The 26765-nt window shown below is 41.5% G+C and overlaps 1 protein-coding gene across 1 annotated transcript; it reads left to right on the top strand.

Annotated features, from left to right (window-relative positions):
* Positions 1 to 25105, top strand: SARAF (store-operated calcium entry associated regulatory factor). Its single transcript, XM_061404391.1, has 6 exons — positions 1 to 333; positions 12759 to 12937; positions 16407 to 16824; positions 18678 to 18807; positions 22929 to 23080; positions 24292 to 25105. The coding sequence occupies exons 1-6, from the start codon at positions 231 to 233 to the stop codon at positions 24315 to 24317; spliced, it is 1008 nt and encodes a 335-aa protein (XP_061260375.1). The 5' UTR covers positions 1 to 230; the 3' UTR covers positions 24318 to 25105.
* Positions 25106 to 26765: the final 1660 nt, after the last annotated feature.

Raw genomic sequence — 26765 nt, 5'->3', positions numbered from 1 at the left:
ACGGCGGCGCCTCGCTCACAGCGGCGGCCACTCGGGTCCTCACACGCGGCGCAGCGGCAGTGACGTCAGAGTGGCGCACGGGCTGTTCCTGCGGCAGCGGCTCTGCGGCAGATCTGCCTTTCTCGGCGGCCCGAGCCACCGGCTTCAGTGCGTAGCGGCGCGTAGACACCTGCAGCCCCAGTTCTGGGCCGCGAGTGCCCGGCTGCCGCGCGCCATCTTCGTCTAGCGCCATGGCGGCGGCCGGCGGGCCGGCAGCGGCCGGACGCTGCGCTCCGTCCAGCCTCCTTTTGCTCCTGCTGGTCGTGGGCACAGCCCAGTGCTGGGACGAGCGCGGTGAGTGCCGCTCACACTCCCCCTTTCCCGCTGCCTTCAGCCAGCGGAGGACCATCTTCGCTCGCCGCCCCTTGAGCCCTTGTGCCGTAGTTTCTCCTTTCCGTCCTCCTGCCTGTCCTGCTTGCGCTTCCCCGACGTCCTCCCGGACGGGTGGACTGTGGGGAGGGGGCGGGGCGGGTCGATCCTGGCGTGGTTACCATTCCCTTCTCTCCTCCTTGGACTCCCGGAATTGGCCCACCTTCTTTCTCGGCCAGCCCTTGTCCCCCGAGTCTGGCTGGCAAGCTCGACCCTCGCCTGCGCGTCCTGCTTTGTTGTCGACTGTCTGACGTCATCGTCGTTGGCTCTTGTCTTGGCTGCCTGTTGCTATACCTGGCGGTTGCCACAGCACCCGCAGTGTCTGAGTCACACTTAGTGGACAGGCCGCAAACCTTCGAGGTAGATTGTTGTTGTTGTTCAGTCGCTCAGTAGTGTCTGACTCTTTGCGAACCCATGGACTGAAGCACGCCAGGCTTCCCTGTTCTTCCATCTCCCGAAGTTTGCTCAAGCTCATGTCCATTGAGTCGATGTTGCATCCAACCAGCTCATCCTCTGTTGCCCCTTCTCCTCCTGCCTTCAGTCTTTCCCAGTATCAGGGTCATTTTCGTTGAGTCGATTCTTTGCTTCAGGTGACCAGAGTATTGAAGCTTCAGCATCAGTCCTTCCAGTGAATATTCAGGGTTGATTTCCTTTAGGATGGACTGGTTTGATCTCCTTGCTGTCCAGGGGGCTCTCAAGGTTAGCAGAGACGTAGACTGTACTATATATGTGAGGACAACTCATGCTGCTGCTTCTGACTATTACAGTGAAGTCCATTGCGTTACATAAGCTTTTCTCATTGAATTAAAAAAATATACATTATTTTGGTGATGATACATAATAAGTGATTTTTAAGAAAAAGTTGTTTTATATCACTGTGTTATTAGAATTTTCTAACGACATTTTATGGGAACGGTAATATCCCATATAATTAATATGTATGTGTGTATATATACAGTCCCATCACTTCATGGGAAATAGATGGGGAAACAGTGGAAACAGTGTCTGACTTTATTTTTCTGGGCTCCAAAATCACTGCAGATGGTGACTGCAGCCATGAAATTAAAAGACGCTTACTCCTTGGAAGGAAAGTTAGGACCAACCTAGATAGCATATTAAAAAGCAGAGACATTACTTTGCCAACAAAAGTCCGTCTAGTCAAGGCTATGGTTTTTCCAGTGGTCATGTATGGGTGTGAAAGTTGCACTGTGAAGAAGGCTGAGCGCAGAAGAAATGATGCTTTTGAACTGTGGTGTTGGAGAAGACTCCTGAGAGTCCCTTGGACTGCAAGGAGATCCAACCAGTCCATTCTGAAGGAGATCAGCCCTGGGATTTCTTTGGAAGGAATGATGCTAAAGCTGAAACTCCAGTACTTTGGCCACCTCATGCGAAGAGTTGACTCATTGGAAAAGACTCTGATGCTGGGAGGGATTGGGGGCAAGAGGAGAAGGGGATGACAGAGGATGAGATGGCTGGATGGCATCACTGACTCGATGGACATGAGTCTGAGTGAACTCCGGGAGTTGGTGATGGACAGGGAGGCCTGGCGTGCTGCGATTCATGGGGTCACAAAGAGTCAGACATGACTGAGCGACTGATCTGATCTGATCTGATATATACAGACAGACAGTTTTTCCAATTAGTAAGTGATGCATGCTGTTAAATTGGAGTGATGTAAAAAATGATTTTCAAACAATGAACATATCACTTATGCTTTGTGGAGTAAAGATGTTAAAGCATGGAAAGTGTACCAGTATTGCAGTAGTGATTTGATGATGGGAAATGACTGTTTTTGAACCTAAGCAACATTTATTTTTTTAGCTTCTTATTTCTATTTTTAAATGCTAAAAAGAGAAGATGTTATTTGTAAGTACTTGACTTTGATTACTCCTTTGATGTTGATGTTTACTAGAAAGTCAAGTTGGATTTAAATGTACATTTTACCTATGTATTTCTAGAAAGTTTTATATAGATAGGAGACTTTGATCAGAATTATAATTTATAAACTGGATTAAAACATTAATTAGTTGAACCTTCAATCCTTTCTTAAATAAAGAAGTGAGGTTTACAGATGAGTCAAGGGAATGAAAAAAAGGAACCAAATTTAAATCAATGGTGAACTGCTTCCTGGTAGCTCTTAGTCTGCCTGCTCTATAAAACTATTGTTCTGGAACAAAAGGCACTGAAATATTTTCAGAGTAAACACAGTCTTAACTACTTGGCCTTCACTCTCTTTTGAGGAACTGTTTGTCTTTTGTTTGACTTTGCATGCATGCACTTTGTCCTTAGCTAACACAAAGTAATAATGTGCCCAGAAAAGAAAAATTGTACCTGTTCTAAAGAGAATACCTAAAATTTTAAAAAATTCTTTATTGGGCTACATTGTATTTGTTATTCTTCTGGGTGTTGGATACATAGCAGTGAATAAACAGTGTTTTGCCCTGAAGGAGTTTACATCTGTTGACAAATAGACAAACAAATCAGGTAAGAAAAAGTGTTGTATTGTAAGTAGTGGAATGTGTATGTGTACTCAGTTGCTCAGTCGTGTCTGACTCTGCAACCCCATGGACTGTGGATTCCCAGGTTCCTCTGTCCGTGGAATTTTCCAGACAAGAATACCGGAGTGGGTTGCTACTTCCTGACCCAAGGCATCTCCTGCATTGGCAGGCAGGTTCTTTACCACTAGCGCCACCGGGGAAGCCTGAACAGTGGTGTGGACGTTGATAAAAATAGGATAAGGAGGACAGAGTGTGTAGGTAGAAGCAGGGAGTTTGAAAATATACATTAGTCAGGGATGAAATCACATTTAAGGTGATAATTGATGAGAAATCTGAATGGACGGGTGTGCTATGACCTGTGTTTTATTTTATTCTACTCTATTCTATCTAGTTGTATCAGGAGGAACCCTTGGAGAAGGGTTAGGCTACCCACTCCATTATTCATGGGCTTCCTGGTGTCTCAGATGATAAAGAATCTTCCTGCAATGTGGAAGACCTAGGTTCCATTGCTAGGTTGGGAAGATCCCCTGGAGGGGAGGGCATGGCAATCCACTTCAGTATTCTTACCTGGAGAATCCCCATGAACAGAGGAGCCTGGCAGGCTACAATCCGTGGGATCACAAAGAATAGGACACAACTGAGCAACTAAGCACACACCACACACATGTGTGTGTATATGTGTGTGTGTGAACTTACATATATATCTAATATGACCTGTATTTTAGAGGCTCATTCTGCCTGCTCCTTGGAAAACCATAGTGGGTGAGGGTGTGGGGGAAGCTGGGAGGCCAGTGAAATTTCAAGAAAGGTGATGGTTTGGGCCAGGGGAGAAGCAGTAGTTGATGAGAGTGGTTGGCTTCTCACTTGTTTTGAATGTAGAAATGACAAGATAATTCTGCTGGATTAGACATAGGGGTGGAAGGAAGAGAAAAGACAAAGATGACTTAATGGTTTTTGGTCTGAGTGGCTAGAAGGACGGAATTACCATTTCCTGATATGGGGGATTGTGGGAGAATCAGGTTTGAGGGAGTTTGGTTTTGTTCATCTTAAGCTTGAGACCTCCTATGAGTAAATTTCGATTTGTGAGTCTGGATTTCAGGGAACTCTGTGTGACCCTTGACTGATGTGGAGTAAGGTTGTGAGCATTTTGTTCTTAGACCTTGTCTTATTTCAAGCTTCTGTAACAAAATAACATAGACTGGGAGCAGCATTTATTCCTCAATTTCTGGAGGCTGAGGAGTCCAAGATCAAGGTGCCAGCATATTTGGTGTCTGGTGAAGGAACCAGAGATCAAATTGCCAACATCTGTTGGATCGTGGAAAAAGCAAGAGAGTTCCAGAAAAACATCTATTTCTGCTTTATTGACTATGCCAAAGCCTTTGACTCTGTGGATCACAATAAACTGGCAAATTCTGAAAGAGATGGGAATACCAGACCACCTGACCTGCCTCTTGAGAAATCTGTATGCAGGTCAGGAAGCAACAGTTAGAATTGGACATGGAACAACAGACTGGTTCCAAATAGGAAAAGGAGTACGTCAAGGCTATATATTGTCACCCTGCTTATTTAACTTCTATGCAGAGTACATCATGAGAAATGCTGGGTTGGAAGAAGCACAAGCTGGAATCAAGATTGCCGGAGAAATACCAATAACCTCAGATATGCAGATGACACCACCCTTATGGCAGAAAGTGAAGGGGAACTAAAAAGCCTCTTGATGAAAGTGAAAGAGGAGAGTGAAAAAGTTGGCTTAAAGCTCAACATTCAGAAAACGAAGATCATGGCATCTGGTCCCATCACTTCATGGGAAATAGATGGGGAAACAGTGGAAACAGTGTCTGACTTTATTTTTCTGGGCTCCAAAATCACTGCAGATGGTGACTAGCCATGAAATTAAAAGACGCTTACTCCTTGGAAGGAAAGTTATGACCAACCTAGATAGCATATTAAAAAGCAGAGACATTACTTTGCCAACAAAGGTTCGTCTAGTCAAGGCTATGGTTTTTCCAGTGGTCATGTATAGATGTGAGAGTTGCACTGTGAAGAAGGTGGAGTGCCGAAGAAATGATGCTTTTGAACTGTGGTGTTGGAGAAGACTCCTGAGAGTCCCTTGGACTGCAAGGAGATCCAACCAGTCCATTCTGAAGGAGATCAGCCCTGGGATTTCTTTGGAAGGAATGATGCTAAAGCTGAAACTCCAGTACTTTGGCCACCTGATATGAAGAGTTGACTCACTGGAAAAGACTCTGATGCTGGGAGAGATTGGGGCAGGAGGAGAAGGGGATGACAGAGGATTATGGCTGAATGGCATCACTGACTCAACGGACATGAGTCTGAGTGAACTCTGGGAGTTGGTGATGGACAGGAAGGCCTGGCATGCGAAATTCATGGGGTCGCAAAGAGCTGGACATGACTCAGCGTCTGAACTGAACTGAATTGAAGCCCTTCTTCCTGCTCTGCAGATGGCTGTCTTGTTCTCACATTACAGAGCGGGGGTGGGGAGATGGGGGAGCCCTGGTCTCTTCCTATTCTTCCAATGGCACCGATCCCATCACTGGGGCTCAATACTCATGACCTCATATAAAACTAATTACCCCTCAAAGGCCCTGTCTCCAAATGCCATCTGTTGGGGATTAGGGCTTCACATACAAATTTTGGGGGACACAAAACGTAGCAACGTTTAGGATCTCTAGGAGGAAAGATGCTGTGGAGTTATGGTAATGAAAACCCATAGGTATGTGTGTGCATGCTAAGTTGCTTCAGTCGTGTCAACTCTGTGCCACGCTATGGACTGCAGCTGGCCAGGCTCCTCTGTTCATGGGGATTTTCCAGGCAAGAATGCTGGAGTGGATTGCCGTGCCCTCCTCCAGGGGATCCTCCCAACCTAGGGATCGAACCTGCTGCATCTCTTACATCTGCATTGGCAGGATAGTTTTTTTTTCTTTTTTTTTTTTTTTTAACCACTAGTGCCGCCTGTGGAGAAGGCAGTGGCACCCTAAGAGTCGGACACGACTGAGCGACTTCACGTTCACTTTTCACTTTCATACATTGGAGAAGGAAATGGCAACCCACTCCAGTGTTCTTGCCTGGAGAATCCCAGGGACGGGGGAGCCTGGTGGGCTGCCGTCTATGGGGTCGCACAGAGTCGGACACGACTGAAGCAACTTAGCAGCAGCTGCAGCAGCAGCAGCTGTAGCAGCAGTATGGGTTTAATATACAATATTTTATTTTAGTGTAATTCTGAGAAATTTAGATCTTTGGCTCACATGGAATTAAGTTTTTGTATAGTCTTAGGTGGATTTTATTCTGGGGCTTCCCTGATGGCTCAAATGGTAGAGTCTGCTTGCAGTGTTGGAGACCTGGGTTCAGTCCCTGGGTCAGAAAGATCCCCTGGAGAAGGGAATGGCAACCCACTCTGGTATCCTTGCCTGGAGATTTCCATAGACAAAGAGCCTGGTGGGCTACAGTCTATGGGATCACAAAGAATCAGACACGATTGAGTGAAAATTTCTATTTCTCTTTCTGTAGGTGGGTTTTATTCTAATTGTATAGTCAGTTATGACAAAACATTTATTAAAGAAGGCATCCTTTTTCTACTAAATTAAAAAGCCCACTTTATCTTGTATTGAATTTCCACATTTATCTGGATTTATTTCTAGACTTTCTTTTGTTTCACAATTCACTAGTCTATTTCTGTTACTGTTATTTTGATTATTTTAAGTTTATAGTAAGCTTTATCACCTGGTAAAGCAATGCCTTCTTTTTTTTTTTTTTATTGATGTATTGACTGACAATGTTTGTTTTAGGTGTCCACATATGTTTGGTATTTTTTTTTAGATTGTTTTCCATTTAAAGTTGTTACAAAATAATGACTGTATTTCCTTGTGCTGTGTAGTCTATCCTTTTAGCTTATTTAAGCAAAGTATTTTTCAGAAAATTTTTTGGCTATTTATAGACATTAATTTTCCAAAAGCCTTTAACATAATTTCTTTCTAGTTCCAAGGAAGCCCAGTTGGAAGTGCCTTAAATTTATTTAGGTGTTATTTATATATATATTTTCTTATATAGATCACATATTGACCTTAAGTTTGTTTCTAGATATTTTATGAATGTATATAGTAATTATATATATATGTATAGTATATATATGTAATTTGTCATATAAAAATATAGTAATTTGTCAGTAATTTGAGAAAGGCTTTAAATTTTCATCTGTAATTAGACATTACAGTTATAAGAAGAGCTTTGGCCTTTTGGTTATCTGACAAAATATCCAACCGTCTTGTCAAATTCTCCTAATATAACAGAGTTGTCTTTTGGGAAGTTCTCTTGGATTTTGTAGGTTCAACAGCTCTAAATAAAATGTTATTTTTTCTATTCTCTGTACCAAACATGACAGACAGTGTTTGATGATTATTCAGAAGCTGTTTTCTTCTTTCTTCTCCTTGTCTTTCTCCATGTACATATTGAAAAAGTCAAATACTCATTTTACTTGAATCTCTTGACACTAAGTGATCTTGTCAATCTACTGGAGGAATTCTGGGGGAAGTATCTTTAAGTTTTGATGGAAAATTATTAATCTTATTTCTCTGTTTTCTTTCAACCCTCTCTTTTTTAAAATGGTGAAATACTTTAATATCAATTACAGGCCATAAGTAAATCCTTCAGTATAAACCTTTTTTATATGAACTTTTCCCTATATAGTAAAACTAACATTTTCCTAAGTCACTTCAGTCGTGTCTGACTCTGTATGACCCCAGAGACGGCAGCCCACCAGGCTCCCCCATCCCTGGGATTCTCCAGGCAAGAGTACTGGAGTGGGATGCCATTGCCTTCTCCAAAACTAACATTACATCTAACAAAATTAAGCCTAATTTCTTAATATCAACTGATTACTTATTCCATATTCAGATACCACAGTTGTCCCTAAAATGTCTAAGCTAGTTTGTTCAAACCTGGGCCCAGTCTAGGACCATGCATCGCATATGATTGAATTATCCCTTAAGTCTTTTGAAAATGTGGAAGGGTCTCTTTTTTTTCCATGCCCCTGCTTTGCTGAAGGGATTGGGCCAGTTGTTCTTCAGAATATCCTACCTTCTAGATTCTGTTTTCTCATGGCATTGTTTTAGCTAGTAAACTGAGTGCTAGGTTCCAAGGATTGATTGGATTCGTATTAAATACTTGGGCAGGTTACATCACTGGAGATGGTGTAATACAATCTGTTCTACCTTTGGCAGTGCTAAGTTTGACTAGTGGATTACAGTGGTTCTGTTTCTCCCTTGTGAAGTTACATTTCCCCCTCTTGTGACTGGAAAGCACTTGTGTAATGTTACTTGGCACCATACCAATATCCATTTGCTTAATGATTTTAAAACTAGTTAGTCCGAATCTGAATCTGTTTCTTTAGTGGGTTGTAAAATGATGATTTTTCTATTTCCTCTGCTTTTATTAACTGATATTCTTCAGTAAAGTTGAGATTATCTATTGTTTCAGATTATAGTTTTGGCTAGAGAGTCAGGATAAACATTTAATTTAAAATCTTTAATTACTGGTTTTCAAGTTAAGGAGGTGATTGATTGGTACTCACTTTAAGTATAGACAAATGAGTTTTTGGCTTTCTCTTTGAGTATTATGGATTCTTGGGTTTTTATAGATTGAACATGATTTGCCAAGTACAGTCACTGTCTTGCTGGTCCGTCTTGCTTTTGGTGTCTTAAGATCTTTCTAATCCCAGGATCATAAACATATTCTGTTGTGCTTTCTTCCAGTATTTTAATTGGTTGTATGTTTTATGGTGATTGTTTAACTGTCAGGGATTAATTTTTATATGTTGTGCTCAGGATGATCAATTTTCCTAATCCTGTGATAGTGTTACTATAGGCTTAACAGGTTTAATTGGGGCTTCTCTGGTGGCTCAATTGGTAAAGAATCTGCCTGCAATGCAAGAGACCCATGTTCGCTCTCTGGGTGGGGAGATCCTCTGGAGAAGGGAATGGCAACCCACTCCAGTATTCTGGCCTGGAGAATCCCATGGACAGAGGAGCCTGGTGGGCTATAGCCATGGGGTCACAAAGAGTGGGACACGACTTAGTGACTAAACCACCATATAGGTTTGATTACATAAATTTTGTTACCTTTAGTCCAGTTTTCCTTTCTTTGTTACTGGTTTTTGGCTGTCTTTTTACTATTGTTTTATATGTTATTATTTTATATTATTTTTAGTTTTGTTTTGTTAACAGAATATGGCCAATAAGTCTCAGTTCAGTTCAGTCGCTCAGTCATGTCTGACTCTTTGCGACCCCATGAATCGCAGCACGCCAGGCCTCCCTGTCCATCACCAACTCCCAGAGTTCACTCAGACTCACATCCATCGAGTCAGTGATGCCATCCAGCCATCTCATCTCTGTTGTCCCCTTCTCCTCCTGCCCACAATCCATCCCAGCATCAGAGTCTTTTCCAATGAGTCAACTCTTCTCATGAAGTGGCCAAAGTATTGGAGTTTCAGCCTCAGCATCAGTCCTTCCAATGAACACCCAGGACTGATCTCCTTTAGAATGGACTGGTTGGATCTCCTTGCAGTCCAAGGGACTCTCAAGAGTCTTCTCCAACACCACAGTTCAAAAGCATCAATTCTTCAGCGCTCAGCCTTCTTCACAGTCCAACTCTCACAGCCATACATGACCACAGGAAAAACCATAGCCTTGACTAGATGGACCTTTGTTGGCAAAGTAATGTCTCTGCTTTCTAATTTATTAATTTTTTTTGGTAAATAAGTATAAATAGGATATGTATTTGCTGATGTCAGGGAATATCTATGATTAGGTGGAAAATCATGGGAAGACTCATGTGCACTGTATGATTCAATTATATAAAAATAAACAAGAATCAAAACAGCCTCTGTACATGTATCTGTTTGTGTGATCAAGAAGCTACTTGCCAGGTTGCTAGTTTTGGTTATCATAGAAATATAAAGTTGGAGGAAGAGTGGATCTCTCATTTTAAAGGGAAAACGAGTCACTTTTAGACTTTAAAAAACTATAAAATACATATATATATTTCACAACTATGTATGAGCTGGGGAGCTGATCTAGGGATGTAGCTTCGTCTCAAGTTTCCATGGACTGCTATTCAAGAGCTGCCATTTCCTGTTCCTTTAAGGATTCCATTATGTGCATCAGGTTGGTTCTCCGTTTTCTCTCCTGCTGGTTTGGCATTTGGCTTATACTTAGGACCCTGGTGGCTCAGAGGTTAAAGCGCCTGCCTGGAATGTGGAAGAGGCGGGTTCGATCCCTGGAAGATCCCCTGGAGAAGGGAATGGCACCCCACTCCAATACTCTTGCCTGGAGAATCCCATGGAGGGAGGAGCCTGGTAGGTTACAGTCCATGGGGTCACAAAGAGTCGGACACAACTGAGCGACTTCACTTTCACTTTCACTTTAGGACTAACTACTAGTCCAGGGCTTCCCTCATAGCTCAATTGGTAAAGAATCCACCTGCAATGCAGGAGACCCCAGTTCAATTCCTGGGTTGAGAAGATCCACTGGAGAAGGGATAGACTACCCACTCCAGTATTCTTGGGCTTCCCTTTTGGCTCAGCTGGTAGAGAATCTGCCTGCAATGCGGGAGACTTGGGAAAGGCTACCCACTCCAGTATTCTGGCCTGGAGAATTCCATGGACTGTATATTATAGTCCATGGGGGTCACAAAGAATTGGGCACCACTGAGCGACTTTCACTTTCACTAGTCTGCTTTCACCTTCCAGAATTCTGTTGCCATCTCCTTTTCTGTTTTTCTTCACCTTGTTTATTCACATCATCAAGATAATTCGTTTATTGTACTTTCGGTGGCATTTGAGAGGCAGCACATTCTGCTAATTTGACAGGTTGATTATAGGGAATTATAGGGAATTGGGTGCTAACAAAATGGTAGAAAGTGATGCCTGCTTCATCTGTCGGAGAAGGCAATGGCACCCCACTCCAGTACTCTTGCCTGGAAAATCCCAAGGACGGAGGAGCCTGGTAGGCTGCAGTCCACGGGGTCGCTAAGAGTCGGACACGACTGAGCGACTTCACTTTCACTTTTCACTCTCATGCATTGGAGAAGGAAATGGCAACCCACTCCAGTGTTCTTGCCTGGAGAATCCCAGGGACGGAGGAGCCTGGTGGGCTGCCGTCTATGGGGTCGCACAGAGTTGGACACGACTGAAGTGACTTAGCAGCAGCAGCAGCAGCTTCATCTGTAGCAGTGAACAATAGGTGGCTTCCATCAAGCCTCCTGGCATCCACAAAGCTAATTATGAGGCAGTGGACAGCGTCAGAAAAACCCTGAGCCCCGTGCCCGTCTGCTAGCCAGAGCGTGGTCTGAGGTGAAGCTCTGCCCTCCTCCAGGACTCTTGCTTGAGTTCCCCCGGTTGACAGAACCAAGATCACTTTCAGAAACTGTAGCTTTAAGAGGTTTTAGGAGTCTTTTAGCTTTGCAAGAAGTTAGTACCAGTTTGAGGGAAAAATGGATGTTGAGTGAACCAGTGCACAGTCTCTTACATCATAATCCGAGGATGATAAGTAGGAAGATTTTTCATTTTCCAGTAACACTTTAAAACTAATTTATGTACATCAATGCTGGACTTAATTTCCTTGTTTTGACGTCTTCTTTTTAAACTGCTTTGTCAGTGTGATTTTTAATTTGTAAGATAATGTAACTGTTTCTAACCTTTTAAAATTTTGAAATATTTAAAATATTTAAATGCACAGAAGTATACTAGGAAAATCCCATATCCTCACCAGCCAGTTTTATTGAATCTTCACATTTTACTGTATTTGCAGCAAGTCTCTTCCCAACTGCAAAGTAATAAAACATTAGAGATAGTGAGCTGAAGTCTCTTATCTCCCTCTCTCCTCAGAGATACTCTGCTATTTAGTCATTCCTATGTGGTTTTCATTGGAGAAGGCAATGGCACCCACTCCAGTACTCTTGCCTGGAAAATCCCATGGACGGAGAAGCCTGGTGGGCTGTGACTGAGCTTCACTTTCACTTTTCCTTTCATGCATTGGAGAAGGAAATGGCAACCCACTCCAGTGTTCTTGCCTGGAGAATCCCAGGGATGGCGGAGCCTGGTGGGCTGCCATCTATGGGGTCGCACAGAGTCGGACACGACTGAAGCAACTTAGCAGCAGCAGCAGCAGCATGTGGTTTTCATATATTATTATATACATATATAGACTTTAACAGTAAGTAGTGCTGTGTTGCCAGTTTTCAAGGTTCATGTGAAGCTATCCTGCTAAACATTCTACAACGTACATTTTGCTTGAGATGTTTTACTGTTTCTATTGTGATACATGTATTCTAGTTCACTCATTTTAACTGCTGTAGATTTTGGGACTTGGCCAAAATTGTATTAAACCATTTACCTGTTGACAGACATTCAAGTCATTAAATATGCTCCAGGAGCATTCGTGTACAATTTTTGCTTTTTAAATTAACCGTCGATGTTGTCATACAGTAGAACAATTACTGTACTACTGTAGTACATTATTTCAGGGTAATGTACTTTTGCCTCTGATTTGCAAAACTTATGTAGAACTTACGATAGAGAAGCTGTTTCGGGGGCATGCATCCTGAAATGAAGGGAGGCCTCAGAGGTGTGACTTTCTGAATTTTGTGCGAAAGACCTGAAGGATGTTGTGATGGCTTTGGGATTTGGGAAACTCCTTCGTCTACTCTTCCGTGGTCATCCTCAAAAGGCAGGAAAGACTGACTTTTGAAAGTATTTCCCACCACAGGAGTTTGACTAGAATGAATCTTTTATAGAACAAGATCTTTACCATCTGTTTATCTGTGTCCTTACTGTTTCAGACAGAATACTGTTGCGGGACATAAAAGCGCTCACCCTCTACTATGACCGCTATACCACTTCCCGGAGGTTGGAGCCCATCCCACAGTTGAAATGCGTGGGAGGTACAGCTGGATGCGACTCTTACACCCCTAAAGTCATACAGTGTCAGAACAGAGGCTGGGATGGTTACGATGTACAGGTAATACTCTTATGTCGATGCCAGTCTAAATTGAATTTTTTTCATAAAACTGTTTATTGAGATGTTGTTCAGTATTTTTGGGAAGCACATATAGAAAAATCTAAGGTTACACTAAAATATATAAATATAAATCAGTCATCCATTCTCTGGAAGAAAGCTTCTACAAAAGACATGAACTGCTTTTAAAGCCTGGAAATAATCATTGTAATTTTTATGCCATAACTTTTTTCTAAGTCATTAGTAAGTTCTTAAAACTTTTCATATACTTGGAGGGTAGGGGGATGATTTCTTCTGGTTGTTACTTTTCTGTCATTCCTCAAAGAATACCAACCTACTCTTAAAAAATAACAGTGATTATTAAGGCATTGTACATGGTAAGTAGTGTGGTTACATGTGTCGCTATTATGCTTCAAATTTTTAATTTTTTTAAAGTTGTTTTTGAACTGAGGATGGTTACTTCTGAATGAAAACATTTCACTGGGCTTTGTTTATTGTCTTTAAGTCTCAGGTATTTTGCTCTTAGGCTTGACCATCTCCTTGAAGTTCCAAAATTTACTGTCCTTTAGAAATGGAATAGATTTTATTAACTGAATTCAGTTTAAATCAATACTACTAGATTCTCCTTTGAATCCTATCTGCTTTCAGAAGGACATAAGATGGTTGGTCATCTGGCAAGAAACTTGTGTTGACAGTTTACTGTTCCGTCAGAGTGATAGTCTTATTTGATATAGTCTTTAGCCAAGTTTATGCAATTCAGGGAGAGGGTTCTTATTTGCTTGGTGATACTTGCTTCACAATACTTTTTTATAGTCTTGCTCACTGAACCATGGAATCTTCAGGTTAAAGCTGAAATTATTTTTGTATTACTTTTCAGTCTTGATGGAAAAAAGATACTATCAGTAAAGTCATTCACTAAATGTATATTAAATAGTATAATACAAAAATGAATGATGGAGTCACAACCCCCGAGCTCTCTTCCTAGTAGAAAAGATGAGACAAGCGCTCACATTACATCTAGGTGCCAGCAAAGCATTGTAAAGTCATGTGTTGTTGGGGGGGTTGTGAAAGACTTCAAGAGGAAATCTATGATGTACTGTGTTAGTAAGGAATGATAAGATTTTTAGAGCTGAAGAGATGGAGAAGGGAGTAAATGGCAGAGCAAAGAAATCTAGAGGCCATTATACATTGACTTATGTTTAGTAGCAGGAGAGAGCCTTGTTTAACTCTCAGAGTTTGAATATAATAATTAAAAGCCACTTTTAGTGTATGATATTAAGGAAATGACAATTAACATGAAATACCAATAGAGATTGAGTTTGTCTTATTTACCTAAATCAACAAGCTTTTAAATCTTCCTCCAAATAAAATTATTTAAAAAATGGAATAGTGGTAGCAACAACAGTACAATAGAAAAATTATATATTATATTATCTAAATTAAAAATTTTTAGTCTTCCAGAAAGTGAAGAGGATGTATGCAAAAGGAGAAAGCTTTTGCAGTCATATATCTGATTGGGAACTTGTGTCCAGAGCATGTGAAGAACTGTTACAACTCAGAAGACAGATAACCAAATTTAAAAGTGGATTAAGGCATTTAAGTAGACATTTCTCTAAAGAAGATACATAGATGGTCAATAAACATATGAAAAAAAAATGTTCCACATCATTAGCTGTCAGGGAAATAGAAGTTAAAACCTCAATAAAACACCAGTTCATACCCACAGGATGCCTGCCGTCAAAAAGACATGATAACAAATGTCAGTGAGGATGTGAGACTCATACACTGTTGTTGGGCATGTGAATTGGTATAGCCACTCTGAAACACTGGCGGTTTCTCCAAAGTTTAAAACCTAGAGTTACTGTATGCCCCAGTCATTCCACGCCTAGGTGTTCACCCAGGAGAACTGGAAACGCGCATCCACACAGAAACGTACGAAATGTTTGCCGCAGCATTATTCACAAAAGCCAGAAAGTAGAAACAGCCCAGATGCCCATCGGTGATGAACGAAGAAACAAAGTGTGGTATTTCCATAGGATGGAGTATTTTTGAGCCACAAAAAGGAATGAAGTGCTGATTCATGCTACATGTGTGAACCTTAAAAACATTCTGTCGAGTGAAAGAAGCCAGGCACGTGGGATCACACAGTGTATGTTTCCATTTCTGTGAAATGCTCAGAGTAGGGGAGTCCTTGCAGCCAGATGGGCAACTTTCCCCGAAAGTTGCGGGGAAAGGGAGTGACTGACTGCTCATGGAGATGAGATTTCTTTTGGGGGTGATGAGACTATTTCAAAATTGGTTGTGGTGATAGCTGCACAGCTCTGTGAATATACTACAACCCAATGAAATGGGTGAATGTATAGTATGTGAATTATATATGAGTAAAGCTGTCACAATGTATCTGAAGTTTGAGAGAGGAAGATACTGTCCTAAAAAAGAGAAGCAACAGAACCAGTCATATCTATTTTAGTGTACCTTTTAAAAAAAGTTGTTAGAGAAGCTTTTAGCTGGAAATAGTTACAAAATTCAAACTAGGCCTGGACTTTTTTTTTTTTTTAAGCTGGAAATTTTTGAGGCTAGCATAGATTCTTTTTGCGTTTTTCTAAGTATCTTTAGAAAAAGCTTTAAGCAATTGCTTCTTGGATTGGACCTTGGGAATGGTAGTGCATGGTTTTTATAGAATTTGTGTGGAAAGTTTTTCTCTGAAGGTTATATACTATTTCTAATGCTGTATGGAGCTACCAGATACTCGTATATGATGCTAATTATTGAACCTTAATGTTTAAAAAAACCTCTATTTTTAAAGAAAACTTCTTCAGCAACAGTGATTAAAAAGTCGACATTTTAAAAAATTTGCTTAAAATTTGTAAATTAGGGAAGGCTTAATATGTACAAAAGAATTCTTCACATCTGTATTTAAGAAATAAGGAATAAATGAGCACTCCTGTACCCACCACCTAGCTTCAGTATATCGTGAACATCACCAATATCTTTGAAGCCCCTGGTTTGCCCTCCCCCAGCACAGAAATACTCATTCTGAATTTTGTTAATCATTCTCTCGCTTCATTTTGTTGTCTGGCTTCCCTGGTAGCTCAGTTGGTAAAGAATCCGCCTGCAATGCGGGAGACCCCAGTTTGATTCCTGGGTTGGGAAGATCTGCTGGAGAAGGTATAGGCTACCCGCTCCAGTGTTCTTGGGCTTCACTTGTGACTCAGCTGGTAAAGAATCCACCTGCAATGCGGGAGACCTGAGTTCGATCTCTGGGTTGGGAAGATCTCCTGAAGAACGGAAAGGCTACTCACGCCAGTATTCTCACCCAGAGAATTCCATGGGGTCCATGGAGAAGTCCATGGGGTCTCAGAGTCGGACATGACTGTGAGACTTTGGCTTACTCATACAGCTCAAATAATGTATATTGAGTGAAAAAAAAATCTTATGATTCTAATAACCCATTTCTACTTTTTCTTTACAGTGGGAATGTAAGACTGATTTAGATGTCGCATACAAATTTGGAAAAACTGTGGTGAGCTGCGAAGGCTATGAATCCTCTGAAGACCAGTATGTACTTAGAGGTTCCTGTGGCTTGGAGTATCAGTTAGATTACACGGAACTTGGCCTGAAGAAACTGAGAGAGTCTGGAAAAGAGCATGGCTTTAACTCATTCTCCAACTATTATAGTAAGCTGTACTCCCCAGAGTCTTCTAGCCTTGGTGGGGTGGTTACCATCGTGCTGCTGCTTGCTATTGCCTTTGGAGTTTATAAATTCTTCCTCAGTGATGGTCATGAGTCACCTCCACCATATTCTGAGGATCCTCCGTATTCCCATCGTTATCAGAGATTCAGCAGCTCGGCCGGGCCTCCTCCTGCAGGCTTCAAGTCTGAGTTCACAGGTATGTTTCCCTAGGCAATGGCAGTAAGTAAGGTAGGAGTCAGGCAGTGAATCCTGTGCGGGTTTCTGAAGTAGAAAAATGCTCACCAAAACAGATTCGTCTTCTTATTTTTTACTTTTGACTTCTTTTACCGCTTCCGTTTTCTCATTTAAGTCACTTGTGATTACTATTTTAAGGATGCGTGATTAAATTATAAATTATCTAGTCAGACTTATTAGATTTGGTAATAACCTTAAACTCTGTTTCATACCATACACAAAATTTTATTCATTAAATATTACAGAGTTCAACATAAAAGGTACGTACAACAGTTAGTTTCCAGAAGGAAACATAGGAAAATATTTGTCACGCTAGGCAAAAATGTCTTTGAGTACAAAAAATGCCAGCAAAAAAGAAAAGATGGATAAACTAGATTAATTTAAATTAAGAATGTCTAGTCATCTAAAAACAACTTTGAGAGAGTGAAAAGGCAAGCCAGAGACTGGGAGAAGGTATTTGTAAAACATATTTCCAACAAAGGATGTGTGTCTACAATAAAGAACTCCCATAAATCAGAGAAAAAGACAACTGAATTTTTTAGTGGACAAAAGATTGGAACAGCTCCTCTTTTAAAAAATTACTATAGTAAAAGAAGATGTCCAGATGTCCAGTAAAAATTTGAAAAGGTTCTTAGCATCATTCATCTTCAGGAAAATGCAGATTAAAACCTGAGTTCTCAATTAACCACCATTTAATCATAATGGCTGACATTAAAAGGGCAGACTACCAAGTAATGGCAAGTCTGTAGTTAACTGGAACTTGCTGGAAGAGGTTGAGATGATAAAGCACTATGGAAAACTGTCAGTATCTGTTGAGACCAGACACACGTCACCCAGTGACCCAGGAGTTTCATTCCGAGATGCACACCTGAGAGAAATGCACACATGTGTGCACAGAAAGATGTGCACGGGAATGCTCAAGGCAGTTTATTCGCAGCAGCCAAAAACTAGAAACAGAAAGTCTGTAAACATTAGGATAAGACAAATTGTTTTTTTTTTTCTTACGCATTAGAATACTGTAGAAAAATTTAGAAAAAACAAAATTGATACATGCAGTGGTGAAGGTCGACTCTCATGGACATAATATATAGCAGACACAGAAGAATATCTCTGTATGATTTATAAAAAGTTCAAGACAGGGTAAAACCGAAGTGTAGTGAAAGAAGTCAGAGTCGGCTTTTCTCTGACGTGGGATTTGTCATGAGGGAGGCTCTGGGAGCTGGAAAGGTTTTACTGACATGGGGAGTGGTTACACGCATGGGTGGTGTATGCAAACACGTAGGATTAGCTGTAAGAGCTGTACACATAGGGTTAGTGCCTTCTTTTACAGATATCATACAGCAGTTTAAGAAAACCTTCCTCTGAACAGAAGATATTTTTTGGGTCTCTTTTAAGACCTGACTTCCCTACTAACAAATACCCTCCACTTGGATTCCTCCACTAGACACTCAGGTACAGCTCTCACCTGGCGCTCCTGGAGACGCCCACAAGGTAGAAGGGAAGTTACTCTGACACGTGAGGTCGTCTTCCAGTAACTAATGTGGAGCAGGGCAGATGTGACCTTTCAGGAAGAAACTACCTTCCACTGTCCTAAAACACATCTCTCCTCCTCCATGTATGTGGGAAAGTGAGGCACTCCTTAGTTATAACAGTGTTTTATGAGTACATTTTTTGAATATAACTTGTTTATAAGTTGAGACCAAAGTATTATTAAATCAGCCAGATGAAGCAATTGAAATGTTGTATTTTACCTTTAGTTTTGCAGGCGATGATTTGTTTAAGAGAGGATACATAAGAAATCATTTTTATTTCCAGGACCGCATGGTGCAACTGCCGGTTTTGGCAGTGCTTTCACTGGACAACAAGGACATGAACATTCAGGACCTGGTTTCTGGACTGGCTTGGGCACCGGAGGGATATTAGGATATTTGTTTGGCAGCAACAGGTAGGCTTTGCATTTATCTTATCTGCTCTTTAATTCAGCCTTTCTTTCAGTTCAGATCAGTCGCTCAGTCGTGTCTGACTCTTTGCGACCCCATGAATTGCAGCACGCCAGGCCTCCCTGTCCATCACCAACTCCCGGATTCACCCAAACTCATGTTCATCTAGTCGGTGATCCATCCAGCCATCTCATCCTCTGGCGTCCACTTCTCCTCCTGCCCCCAATCCCTCCCAGCATCAGAGTCTTTTCTAATGAGTCAACTCTTCACATGAGGTGGCCAAAGTATTGGAGTTTCAGCTTTAACATCAGTCCTTCCAATGAACACCCAGGACTGATCTCCTTCAGAATGGACTGGTTGGATATCCTTGCAGTCCAAGGGACTCTCAAGATTATCTTCTCCAATACCATAGTTCAAAAGAATCAGTTCTTCAGCGCTCAGCTTTCTTCACAGTCCAACTCTTACATCCATACATGATCACTGGAAAAACCATAGCCTTGGCTAGACGGACCTTTGTTGGCAAGTAATGTCTCTGCTTTTGAATATGCTATCTAGGTTGGTTATAACTTTCCTTCCAAGGAGTAAGCATCTTTTAATTTCATGGCTGCAGTCACTATCTCCAGTGATTTTGGAGCCCCCCAAAATAAAGTCAGACACTGTTTCCACTGTTTCCCCATCTATTTGCCAAGAAGTGAGGGGACCAGATGCCATGATCTTCGTTTTGTGAATATTGAGCTTTAAGCCAACTTTTTCACTCTCCTCTTTCACTTTCATCAAGAGGCTTTTTAGCTCCTCTTCACTTTCTGCCATAAGGGTGGTGTCAGCATATCTGAGGTTATTGATATTTGTCCCGGCAATCTTGATTCCAGCTTGTGCTTCCTCCAGCCCAGTGTTTCTCATGATGTACTCTGCATATAAGTTAAATAAGCAGGGTGACAATATACAGCCTTGATGTACTCCTTTTCCTATTTGGAACCAGTCTGTTGTTCCATGTCCAGTTCTAACTGTTGCTTCCTGACCTGCATACAGATTTCTCAAGAGGCAGGTCAGGTGGTCTGGTATTCCGATCTCTTGAAGAATTTTTCACAGTTTATTTTGATCCACAGAGTCAAAGGCTTTGGCATAGTCAATAAAGCAGAAATAGATGTTTTTCTGGAACTCTCTTGCCTTTTCAATGACCCAGCGGATGTTGGCAATTTGATCTCTGGTTCCTCTGCCTTTTCTAAAACCAGCTTGAACATCTGGAAGTTCACAGTTTACATATGGCTGAAGCCTGGCTTGGAGAATTTTGAGCATTACTTTACTAGCGTGTGAGATGAGTGCAATTGTGTGGTAGTTTGAACATTCTTTGGGATTGCCTTTCTTTGGGATTGGAATGAAAACTGACCTTTTCCAGTCCTGTGGCCACTGCTGAGTTTTCCAAATTTGCTGGCATATTGAGTGCAGCACTTTCACAGCATCATCTTTCAGGATTTGAAATAGCTCAACTGGAATTCCATCACCTCCACTAGCTTTGTTCATAGTGATGCTTTCTAAGGCCCACTTGACTTCACATTCCAGGATGCCTGGCTCTAGGTGAGTGATCATACCATCGTGATTATCTTGGTCGTGAAGATCTTTTATGTACAGTTCTTCTGTGTATTCTTGCCACCTCTTCTTAATATCTTGTGCTTCTGTTAGGGCTCTACCATTTCTGTCCTTTGTCGAGCCCATCTTTGCATGAAATGTTCCCTTGGTATCTCTAATTTTCTTGAAGAGATCCCTAGTCTTTCCCATTCTGTTGTTTTCCTCTATTTCTTTGCATTGATCGCTGAAGAAGGCTTTCTTATTTCTCCTTGCTATTCTTTGGAAGTCTGCATTCAGATGCTTATATCTTTCCTTTCTCCTTTGCTTTTCACTTCTCTTCTTTTCACAGCTATTTGTAAGGCCTCCCCAGACAGCCATTTTGCTTTTTTGCATTTCTTTTCCATGGGGATGGTCTTGATCCCTGTCTCCTGTACAATGTCACAAACCTCAGTCCATAGTTCATCAGGCACTCTATCTATCAGATCTAGTCCCTTAAATCTATTTCTCACTTTCAGTGTATAATCATAAGGAATTTGATTTAGATCACACCTGAGTGGTCTAGTGTTTTTTCCTACTTTATTCAATTTAAGTCTGAATTTGGCAATAAGGAGTTCATGATCTGAGCCACAGTCAGCTCCTGGTCTTGTTTTTGCTGACTGTATAGAGCTTTTCCATCTTTGGCTGCAGAGAATATAATCAATCTGATTTCGGTGTTGACCATCTGGTGATGTCCAAGTATAGAGTCTTCTCTTGTGTTGTTGGAAGAGGGTGTTTGCTATAACCAGTGCGTTCTCTTGGCAAAACTATTAGCCTTTGCCCTGCTTCATTCCGTATTCCAAGGCCAAATTTGCCTGTTACCCGACGTGTTTCTTGACTTCCTACTTTTGCATTTGTCACCTGTAATGAAAAGGACATCGTTTTTGGGTGTTAATTCTAAACGGTCTTGTAGGTCTTCATAGAACTGTTCAACTTCAGCTTTTTCAGCATTACTGGTTGGGGCATAGACTTGGATTACTGTGATATTGAATGGTTTGCCTTGGAAACGAACAGAGATCATTCTGTTGTTTTTGAGTTTGCATTCAAGTACTGTACTTCGGACTCTTGTTGACCATGATGGCTACTCCATTTCTTCTAAGGGATTCCTGCCCGCAGTAGTAGATATAATGGTCATCTGAGTTAAATTCGCCCATTCCGGTTCATTTTAGTTCGCTGATTCTTAGAATGTCGACGTTCACTCTTGCCATCTCCTGTTTGACCACTTCCAGTTTGCCTTGATTCGTGGACCTAACATTCCAGGTTCCTATGCAATATTGCTGTTTACAGCATCGGACCTTGCTTCTGTCACCAGTCACATCCACAGCTGGGTATTGTTTTTGCTTTGTCTCCATCCCTTCATTCTTTCTGGAGTTATTTCTCCACTGATCTCCAGTAGCAATTTGGGCACCTACCGACCCGGGGAGTTCCTCTTTCAGTGACGTATCGTTCTGCCTTTTCATACTGTTCATGGGGTTCTCAAGGCAAGAATACTGAAGTGGTTTGCCATTCCCTTCTCCAGTGGACCACATTCTGCCTTTCTTTAGAGGCTTATTTGTCTTGTAAATTTGACTGGATTTGTTAAGGAAGTAAATTCTGATGACATTACCCTGTTAAATCAGATTCTCTGGGGGTGGGGAAGGAATGCTGTCTCTTCTTGATCAGTGTTATATGTCTTGTTTTCTTTCCCATGTCATGCTTACAGATTTGAGATAGGAGAAAGATGTTGACATCTGAGAAGGCAGGAAAGAATGCAGCATTTGGGGCACAGCTGGCATTCTGGTTAGTTGAAGAATGATAGAAGCAAGGGTCAAAAGAGCTGGGGACCCATTTTTTTAATGTCTTCAGTGTTAACTGTAGTTTAAGTTTATAGTGTGTTTGAGTGTGAATTCAGAAAGGAGCCTTTATTTGCGTCATTTTCTTCCTTCATAGCAAGGACCATAACAAGGGCAGAAATATGAAACAGTATTTATTTCATGTTAATCCTCATATGGTGGGCTTCCCTGGTGGCTCAGTGATAAGGAATCCCCCTTCCAAAGCAGGAGACATGGGTTCGATCCTGGGTTGGGAACATCCCCTGGAGGAGGGAATGGCAACCCACTCCAGTATTCTTGCCTGGAGAATCCCACGGACAGAGGGGCCTGGAGGACTGCAGTCCATGGGGTCGCAAAGTGAAAAAGTGAAAAGTGAAAGTTGCTCAGTCGTGTCCAACTCTTTGCGACCCCATGGACTATATATAGTACATGGAATTCTCCAGGCCAGAACACTGGAGTGGGTAGCCTATCCCTTCTCCAGAGGATCTTCCTGACCCAGGAGTCGAACCGGACTCTGCTGCATTGCAGGCAGATTTTTTACCAAAGAGTTGAACACAACTTATCGACTAAATAACAACAACAAATCCTCATGTACCAGAATCACTGTGGAAAAAAGTACTTGATAAAAATTGTTTCCTGATAGTTTAGGAACAGGAAGGGATTTAAAAATCACAGTCACAAGGAAAATGCCTGCCCTGCTTTTTTCTTTTCAGAGCAGCAACCCCCTTTTCGGACTCGTGGTACCCGTCCTATCCTCCGTCATACACCAGCACGTGGAATAGCCGGGCTTACTCACCGCTTCGGGGAGGCCCCGGAAGCTCTTCAGCATGTTCAAGCTCAGAGCCAAGAACCAGAACAGCCTCAGGTGAGAGCAAAAATCAGTAAGTTCCTGTTCAGTAGAGTACAGAAGTAATTTGGACCTTACGATGATTATATATTTAGCAGTTATGGTTTATGTGGTATACCTGCCAGGAATTTTAATTGCATAATTAATTGAGATAAAAATACAATTCAGATTCATTCTTTCCTTCCACTTCTCTTCTTTAAAACTCAAACAAGAATTTGGTTTAGAGACTCACTTCTACTGCTAGTCAGGGTTTAAGTTAAACCTGAACATTGGTATTCATCTATGTTTAATTCTGTTAAATCTCTAGGGGTCCTTTAAGCTCTAAAGTGGGAATTTTCTAGGTAGAAGGCTGAACATTTCAATTAATTAAAGCTTAATAAAAATGTATTGAGCCATTCTTCAATTTACATTATTGTCAAAAATATGTTTATTGCAGTTGCTAAGAGGAAATTCTGTAAAGAAGCAGAGATAAGATATATATAAAAATTAGTTGGGGTTAAGCATCCAGCTAATTAGCAGAGAATGGGGGTAGTGGATGATGAAGCAGTAATAGATTGCTATGGGTTGGGTTTTTCTTCTCTTAGTAGAGGGTAGAAGTTACAGAACAGTGAATAATTCTTGAAATTAGGAGAATAGAAAACTCATTCTCTGCAGAAACAAGAATTGTAAGAAACAATATATATCAACTAGAAAGAAATTTTTCTTCTTACATGAAGAAAATCATAAACATTAGCAAATAACTTACAGGACAGTCTGAAAAAGGATGAGAACAGATGGAGACACTCGTGGTCTTGTAACATGTTAGTGTGTGTGTTGCGTGCGCGTGTGCGTGTTGACTAACATTTACCATCAGAAGTCCACAACCCTCCCCCAGGTTGCTTCTGTTTACCACTGGAGTCAGGAGAGGCAGCAGGGCCTGACCTAGGCCTCAGGGGCCTCTCTGCTGTTTGGCTTAGACTTTGAGACTCGCCCCCAGAGAACACATCTTTGGTTTCCTGATTAAAAGTTATTCCCAGCAACCATGATGCTGATGGCAGGACTGGAAGGGCTGCTGGGGGCCAGGGCGGATGCTCTGTGTCCTGCACAGCCCTGGACCACAGCCTGCTTCTCTTCTCCCCTCATGTCTCTTACTCATTTGCTGACAGTAAATGTGTATTATTGTTGTCATTTTATAAGCAGTTCTAGTGCATTTAAGAAAACTAATATGAAATTTGCTCTTCTCCTTCTAGGATATGGTGGAACCAGAAGACGATAAGAAAGTTAAAAGTTGGGGTCAAACACTGGACGCAGAAGTTCTGATGTTTCATCACTTTCTCTTATAAAACGTGCTCCCTCCTAACAGCTGGGGAAAGGGAATATGCAAAAGTTCTGTGGTGTTTTGTCCTGTATGGCTTTCTGTATTCTGTTATTTGAGGCTAAGAATTGACATATGACAGAACGCTTCTGTAGACAACTGTATGTTTGTGTAACACGCAGATGTGTGTTATATTTGAAAGTGATGACTCCTGTGAAATGCTAGGAATGTATCGTGTAATTTCTAAAACCTGTGATGCCGTATGAATAAGAGCGAAGGCTTTATACCAGTAGACGCTGAGTCAGAAATTTCAGTTTTAGGTGGTCTTAGTAGTTGATTCATTATATCATAGAAATGATAACAAGCTGTGTGGTATGCCTTATTGAGTGTTTGCTGTTCTCCAAACATTTAAACCAAGCTTTGGACTGCTAATTATACTTTCCTGTATGTTTTGATCACTTCTGAGCTCAGGAGCTTTGAATCTGTCAGTGGTGGGTGGGGTTCTGGTAGATGAGAATTACATTTTTTTTTTTAAGGAAAAGGTAGAAAATAAGTATCTAGAAGGTTGTCATGAATGACTGTGCTGACAAAAATGCCTGAAACCTCCATATTCATTTTTTAAAGAAGGAAAGTTCAAGTGCTTCAAAGTTTTCTAATAGCAGAAGCATGCAGTTTTCTGTGGAATCTCAAATGTTGTGTAGCAGTCTCTTTCAATCTTACATTAAAATGACAGAAAAAGTAAAAACAAAGGGTTTTGTTCTTTCTATCAGCCTCGACACAAGTTGGTGTTACTTTTTTCCCAAAGGAAAAGGGATTCACGCAGAAGTCCTCTCTCCCCAAACAGTATTTTCCTGTGGTCATCTTGCCTTAGCTACCCATCACACAGAAAACCTCAGTTCAGGAATTTCCAGTTATACTCATTAAACATCATTATTTTGCTATGGAAGACAAGAACAGATTTGTGTTGTTATTATCACTACATATGCTACTAATTCTTAAAAAATTTTTTTTCTTTTATTGAGATAATAGTTGATGTACAGTATAGTGACTCACAATTTTTAAAGGTTAAACTTCTCTTATTTTTTGTTGTTCAGTTGCTCAGTCTTGTCCGACTCTTTGTGACTCCATGGACGGCAGCATTCCAGGCTTCCCTGTCCATCACCAACTCCCAAAGAGTGCTCAAACTCATGTCTCTCGAGTCAGTGATGCCATCCAACCATCTCATCCTCTGTTGTCCCCTTCTCCTCCTGCCTTCAATCTTGCCCAGCATTGGGGTCTTTTCTAATGAGTCGCCTCTTCACATCAGGCGGCCTACTACTAATTTTTATATCTACAGTAGTCATTGTACCTTAACCAGTGGGTTTCAGGATTCTTGCTTTTTAAAAATTCCTCCAGGCTTCTTGCTTCCTTGAAAATCATGGATTGGATAACTTTGGAAAGCAATGCCAGGTTGTATTTTTTCTGACAGAATGGCTCATGGTGTCTCCTAATCAAAAACTGTTAAGAAGTCACCTGTCATGACACAGAGAATCTAAAACTTCAAAATGTGTATTGGCAGCATTGGTTGCCACTGCCTGCTGCTGCTGCTAAGTCGCTTCAGTCGTGTCCAACTCTGTGCGACCCCATAGAGGGCAGCCCACCAGGCAGCTTTTCCTAAATTCTTTTTTTCTTTTCATCACTAGAGGGCAGTAATGCTCTGCTATACAAAGTTAGTGGGCAGTGCTGTCTCTGCTGCCGCTAAGTCACTTCAGTCGTGTCCAACTCTATGTGACCCCATAGACGGCAGCCTACCAGGCTCCTCCGTCGCAGGGATTCTCCAGGCAAGAACACTGGAGTGGGTTGCCATTTCCTTCTCCAGTGCATGAGAGTGAAAAGTGAAAGTGAAGTCGCTCAGTCGTGTCCGACTCTTTGCGACCCCATGGACTGCAGCCTACCAGGCTCCTCCATCCATGGGATTTTCCAGGCAAGAGTACTGGAGTGACGTCTCTACTTTGAATATTTTGTGGGCTGTAAACCTGCTGTAGACCTTTTAGGGAGATAAGCTTCTCCCGGCCTGCTACCAGAATATAAGGGTTGCTTATATTACCGTTTTTCACACAAGATGCTTCTGACCTATAAGAACCAGAGACACTGGTCTCCCATTTTCAGTCACATAGGACTTAATTCTTTGCTATACAAGAAAGTAAATCCACATTTGGATGATGTCTCATCTTTTTCACTGTTGCCACTCAGGTTCAAGTCACCATCATTTGTCATTCAGTGAGGTCTATGCTGATGGCTTGCATCCATTAGGATAGACCGTTAACAAACAATCCCCAAGTCTGACTAGCTTAAATCAAACAAGTAGGGGTTTCTGCTCATCACAGTTACTCAGGGATTCTGGTTGATTGGAGCCTCCTTCTGGCATGT

Source organism: Bos javanicus, chromosome 27, assembly GCF_032452875.1.
Source record: "Bos javanicus breed banteng chromosome 27, ARS-OSU_banteng_1.0, whole genome shotgun sequence".
Lineage (NCBI taxonomy): Eukaryota > Metazoa > Chordata > Mammalia > Artiodactyla > Bovidae > Bos > Bos javanicus.
Note: the sequence above shows the minus strand (reverse complement) of the source record. Positions and strands in the feature narration are given on the sequence as shown.

Bases quoted from the DNA above. Each gene is read 5' to 3' on its own strand.
- SARAF (XM_061404391.1), top strand. From the start codon at position 231: ATGGCGGCGGCCGGCGGGCCGGCAGCGGCCGGACGCTGCGCTCCGTCC. The intron at 12,938-16,406 runs GTAATACTCTTA...TTTTCTTTACAG, and splicing joins GGGATGGTTACGATGTACAG to TGGGAATGTAAGACTGATTT. The intron at 23,081-24,291 runs GTGAGAGCAAAA...TTCTCCTTCTAG, and splicing joins AAGAACCAGAACAGCCTCAG to GATATGGTGGAACCAGAAGA.